The sequence below is a fragment of the Leptonychotes weddellii genome, chromosome 3 (genome assembly GCF_054177405.1).
Source record: "Leptonychotes weddellii isolate Sample4059 chromosome 3, ASM5417740v2, whole genome shotgun sequence".
Classification (NCBI taxonomy): Eukaryota; Metazoa; Chordata; class Mammalia; order Carnivora; family Phocidae; genus Leptonychotes; species Leptonychotes weddellii.
The window spans coordinates 43,018,505-43,024,814 of record NC_138371.1 but is presented as its reverse complement, the minus strand read 5'-3'; the positions used below and the strand labels follow the sequence as shown (position 1 = coordinate 43,024,814).

The following is a 6,310-nucleotide window of genomic DNA, read 5'->3' as shown; positions in this document are numbered from 1 at the left end:
GCAGAGGGAGAAGCAGGCTCCCCGCGGAGCAGGGAGCCCGATGCGGGACTCGATCCCAGGACCCTGGGATCATGACCTGAGCTGAAGGCAGATGCTTAACCGACTGAGCCACCCAGGCGTCCCTGAATAAAAATATTTATTACCATATACACAAGAAACACATTATATATGTAGTAATTAATCATGATAATATTCATGAAGGTATTTGCTCAGTTCAATACTAATTCTACAACTATACTTCACTGTTAAGAATGATATTCTGCCTTTACAAGCTCCAGAAAACATTCTCTAGTCAGAATCAGAAAAAGATTTGTTTAAAATGGGATAATATAATATTCCCTCAATTAAAAGCTGAGAGAGACTCAGAGAAAGAGGCTGAGAAAGAATACCACTGTGTTCTAGTGTCAGACTAGGAGCAAGAAAATGTGAATTTTTGTTTTTGCTTTGGCTTCTCACCTTGGGTGAGACATTAAAACCCTTTAAACTTTATTTTCCTCATTAAAAAAACCCTAGGGGGATGCCTGAGTGGCTCAGTAAGTTAAACGCCTGCCTTCGGTTTGGGTCATGATCCTAGGATCCTGGGATTGAGTTCCACATTGGGCTCCTTGCTCAGCAAGGAGCCTGCTTCTCTCTCTGCCTGCCACTCCCCCTGCTTGTGCACGTGCGCCCTCTCTCTCTGACAAACCAACCGACCAACCAACCAACCAACCAACCGACCAACCAACCAACCAACCAACCGACCAACCAACCAACCCACCCAAGGATCTCCAAAAATTCATTCAGCTCTTCCACTCTGTGATTGTACTGCAGGGCTAGGGGAGATTAAGAGACACAGAAAAGGGTTTGAGCCAACTGCCAGCCTCCTTTCACCCAAGTCTCCCACCATGTCCCCCAACCCTCACCTGGCCCTGGGTTCTGGGTTACTTTTCCCACCAGTGCACAGCCCCACTGTCCAACAGCCTTCTGTTGATCTAGACTCCTCCTGCCTCCTTATATGCCTTTGTTGCCACGACACCTGGCAACATGATTTGGCATCATATATTTGCCACTGAGAAATTGAGTGTAAGGAGCATCCTGTGCTGAAGGTCACATCCACCTGTGAGTCTCTCCACCCGGGGCCACAACCAAGCAGCAACTAAAACTTTGAAATAACTTGTCCGCTCTGCCTTAAATTTCCATTTGTTGGTCACTTCTCAAGTGAAGTCCCATCTTCTTTATTCTCACCTTTATCGCTATAATGCTTTGTGTTTCCTTTCTTCCCTAACAGCTCACTCTCCTTCCCATCCCAAACTCCTGTATTTTTTTTCCTCTGGACTTCTAATTCCACTACCATGAGCTCCCTACACCTGTGATCTTTCCATAAAATGTTTCAGTCCTTCCCACCCTTCCTCCCCTCTTGCCTTAGCCTGTATTCCTTCTGAGGACTTTACTGCAGCCCTGTCAGAAAAGCATATTTATTTTTTCATACTGTCCTTGCATCAGGATCAGGGGGTGGGGTCAATTTCTCTGTACTCCTTGACGTTTTCAGATCATAGCTCCAGACTTTCTTATAAAAATGTCAGTTCCCTTCAGGGTTTACCATTTCTTGATTCCTCTCCTTTTCTACCCCCTCCTCTGTAGAATTTCTAGACACATTCAGCCGAGGATTTTTGGCAATAGATTTACAAACCTTCTTCCTTCCCTAACTTCTCTTATGAGGAAGGATATTAATGTCTATGAAGCTGATTCAGTTATTGCCATTGGTTCTCATTTTCCTTCATGTTTTCATTCTTGCAGGCTTCTCTCTGCCACATCTACCAACCTATGGCCATACTTGGAACCTGCTCCCTTCTGAAATCTCTTCTTCAGGCATTACTTTCTCAGACCCAAACTTCCTATTTTTTTGCAGCATGCCTGCCTAGTACTCCTGTTTGACCAATCTTAGTCTTCCAATTCATTTACTCATTTATCTTGCCTTAGAGTCAGCCTTTTCCTATAATCTCTTCTAATTTGTTCAGATTTTGAGTCTCTCTCTTCTTTGATCTCTCCCTTGTTGAGGCCCCAAACTTGCTTGCTTATTTTCCTTTAATTGTAACTACCTACCAAAGCTGCAACCATGATGAATTCAAGGCTCCATCTTCTCTACAGTGGCACATAGATTGTGTTGTGCAGCTAAACATCATCCAAATGAGTCAGATTGGTAACATTCTATAAATTCATAGCTAGCAAACTTAAAAGGACCTTAAAATTGCCTGAAATGCTATTATGCTTCACCAGTCAGTTCACTTTCCATTTCTCTCAAGAAAATAGTTTCTTTAATCCTTTTCCAATGACCTCAAACATATTTCTTCTTTACTCACTCTCTGCTGATTTAGACTACAATTTCATTACCTCTTGCATCTAAATCTATAATATATACCCCCCTTCTGTTATAGTGGATAAGTCCCTGCATCCTACTATAGGGTATCCTGACACTTATGCTCTAGATCCTTCTGTTATTAACAATTATCACACATACCAGCTGTATCTGTCTTATATCACTTATCATACACACCAGCTATATTTTTAATGACATTTAAATAGGTTCAAGTCTCAGCTTAAAAAAAAAAAAACCAAAACCGTGAACAAACATCTTCCAGTTACTTTTGTCTCTTCTTTCATTTATAATCTCTTGTCCTTAGTTATATATATATACTGTTTCCTTGTCCTCACCTGTCATTTTCTCTTCAACCCAATCCAACCTAGACTTGGCTCCCACCACTCCACTAAACTCTCCAGCTAAGGTCACTAATATTCTCCTTATTGCTAAAGCAAAATTGCATTCTTCAGTCTTGATCTTACCTGACCAACTGCTACTAATTTACTACATTTTCTTTCTTTGGTTTTCTAATACCACATATTTTTTTTTGTTTTGCCTCCCTCCTATGTGGCCACTTGTCTTCATAATTCAGTAGTTCAACCAATATTACAGAACACCTGTGTTTGTCAAGCACTGTATGTTAAGTGTACAACAGTGAATAAAACAACAAGGTCCTTGCCCCCAAATATATTATATTTTAATGGGGGATTAAGTAATTTTATATAGTCTTCAAAAATAGTAGAAATAGTAGAAATTTGTAGTACTTATAAGTTTCTTGAAATCAGTGAAATCATTCTAAATGTGGCATAACTTACAGCATTATAAGTATATTTAATTTACATTTCATGTATAAGAAATACCTTTAAGGAAGTAAAGTGAAAAAGACAACTACCATCTGGATTTTCCTATAGGTTTGTGGTGAATATTAATGCAAGAAAGCACAAAAAATATTCAAGGTCCTGGAAAGAATCCTTCCATGTTACATGTTATCAAGTGGAATGTTTAAAAACAGTGGCTCAAGACAAGGAAAATCTATTTCCTTAATTTAAGTAAAAATAAATAATTTAGTCAGTATGAAATAAAATTTCTAAAAATTATTCATAACAACATCCTGAACATAGTCATCAAAACACCTAATGCTTTAAGTCTTATAGAGAATGGGGTCATTTATTTTAAGAGTAGTTAGTCATTCACAGACAAGTAGGCAAAATGACAACAAAGAATTCTATATACATTTGTCAGGAGTATATAGTATTTATGTTCTACAAATAAAACATTTTTGTGTTCAATATTCAAATATTTTCTGATGTTAATAAAAAATACATCTTCATAACTGAACTCCTTCCAATATTAAAGATAGCTCAGGATTTTTTGTATTTAAAGGATGAGATTCAGGCTTTCTTGACAGATTACTACATTTTTGTCTAGTTTTTCCAATACAATTATTATATCTTTTAGACAAACTAATTTTAGTTGTACCCCAATTGACAATAAGATTTAAATCTTCTGGAAGTAAAGTATTTGATCTCTTCTTGTCTTCTCTTATTCTAGTACCAAAAGTCTTCTTTTGATTGTAGTTAATATGTTTACAGTCTTTGGCCATCTTCTGACTTTGACCAGTGTGGTATTTTTCACTGATACATGGGCTTTCCATTCCAGTGAGACATATAATATTCTTATGAGCAATAGAAGGAAGAAATGTTTGAGATGACATTTTTCCAAAGGATCCAGTTGGTAAATCTTGAAGATACCTGGGGAAATGTTGGCTAATTTTATATTCATAGATTAATTTTCTTGAGTTTGAATCATCTAACTTGATAGAGAATAGATCATCTATTGTTATATTCTGATAGGTATCTGTTGGACTTTCAGGTGTATTCAACTTTTCAGAATTATGTTGAGGTATGCTAGGTAAAATTCCAACTCTATTTTGGTTTAAGACTAATCCAGTACCAGGAATAAAAAGTTCTGGTTCTTCCTGTTTTGACAGATGAGTGATGTTTGTGGTTGAAATGGATTGATGTGTGTGTCCATTTACTGCCATATCTTTCCAGATTAAAGGGTTATATATAACTTGTCCATCAATAGGGCATGAATTGCACTTGTAGAATAACCAACTGTCAATACATTTCCTATGAAACTTAAAAAAAAGGTTATAAATTAATCAGAGATATAATTATCTTGTTTATAATGTATACATCTATGTAAATTTTTCCCAGTTGCATTATTGTGTTACTATTAAAACTATTTAGCAAGAATGGAAGATAATTATAATTTATCAAGTTTTATGGAAATATTTTGAAGACGAAAATGGAATGGGTTATGGACTGATCTCCATTTTCAACATTAAAATGGAAAGGCTTCTATGGATATCATTTTTGTAATCTTGTTAAATCCCACTACTTATTCAAGCTATTAATTTTATTGTTGCTTTCTAATGAATGAAATTTACTAAATAACAAAAACAGTCATAACCAACTAGAGTTGGAAACGGATCTGATGATGGTATGGTATAAAATAACAAATCACGTTCTTGGGAAGAAAACAAACTAAGACTTTTTAAGTAAAGGTGACTCTAAAGCTAAATATTTATTTATTTATTTATTTATTTATTTTTTTAAGCTAAATATTTATTTAAAGTAACTTTATTTCAGAAAAAAACTGGTTACTATATAGTGATTGAACATTAGATTTTAATTCTAGTGAATTCATTTGAAATAATAATTACATCAAATTAAACATTTGTTTCATCCAAAGAATCACAAAAACACATTATTCTATAATGTTTTTCTTTATCTGGGTAATGAAAGTAGATAAGATAGATAAAATAATCTAACTTGAAGAGCCATTTTATCTTTCCTGGATAGCATATACAGAAATGAGTCCTAATCAATAGAAATCCATCCATAGGGGACAGAGCTGCCTTCGCAATAGTCTCTGCTGCAGCTCTTCTACACATACTATTCAATATGAACATCTCTGCACATAATACAACTAAAAAGTGAAAGTAGAGACTTAAATTGATGATTCATTTGTAAAAACTGGCCCTATAAAGAAAGTCAAACTAACATGATGTGACTTCTACCTTGTGAGTACATGGTAGCAATCTTGTATGTTGACCTAGACGAAATGCCTTCAAACAAAGTCGACACTGATAGCCTGGAGCAAGCAGCTTACTATTCTTTGTAATCAGTGAAAGAGGCAGTGACTTCACCACTTGTTTTGGTGTGTAAACTTGGCTGAATGAGAATGAGCAGAAAGACATTAATGTTTATATGTGATTATAGATCAGGTAGTAATCAGTAGCACAGGTAAATAACCTCCATATAAATAATGTAAATGAATCCAATATTTTTTGAACTGAAAGTAAGAAATCTCATACATTATAAAGTCAAATAAATCAATTATATTGATGCTGAACAAGATGAACCCAATTTCAACATCAACTTCATAAATAACAAAATTTAGTCATTTCAAATAAAAACACTAAACTAAAATTTTTTGATTTGTACTTTTTAATGTCTATGAAATAAGAACAAAATTTTAATGAGAACCATATACTCAAATTATTTCAGTCTAAGCCAACACTTATTCCTTGTGTTTAGAAAAATACAACCTGAATCATGATGCCATCTGGTAGGGAGTAAGGTGTGTGGTAAGCCACATTAAATATTCTAGGCTACTGTGATAAATTGGTAGATGAGAATCTAAGAGGAAACTCATTCTCCCTTGGGGTACATGCTTACTACTTTAGTATTGTTAGACTATGTTAATGTGATTGTAAAAGTACCAACCCCATTTTTGTACCAAAAGTACCAACCAACAAAACTAAGATTAATGTAAATTAACTGCTATGTGATGCCATTAATAACTGAAAAAACAGATAAAACAAATATTAAAAACAAAACTTGGTAAAAGGTTAGACACATTCCTATTATTCAAAAGTCATTCAGAACAAAGTTCAAATACAGG

The 6,310-nt window shown here is 35.1% G+C and overlaps 1 protein-coding gene across 1 annotated transcript in view; it reads right to left on the bottom strand.

Moving 5' to 3' along the window:
• Positions 1-775: 775 nt before the first annotated feature.
• ZSWIM2 (zinc finger SWIM-type containing 2) overlaps positions 776-6,310 on the bottom strand; it is an 85,179-nt gene continuing 79,644 nt past the window's right edge. Inside the window, exons 10-11 of the mRNA XM_006726947.2 lie at positions 5,424-5,577; positions 776-4,478 (exon numbers count right to left, since the gene is read on the bottom strand). Coding sequence (XP_006727010.2) covers positions 3,666-4,478; positions 5,424-5,577 — 967 coding nt within the window. The 3' untranslated portion in view covers positions 776-3,665. The remainder of the gene's footprint in view (positions 4,479-5,423; positions 5,578-6,310) is intronic.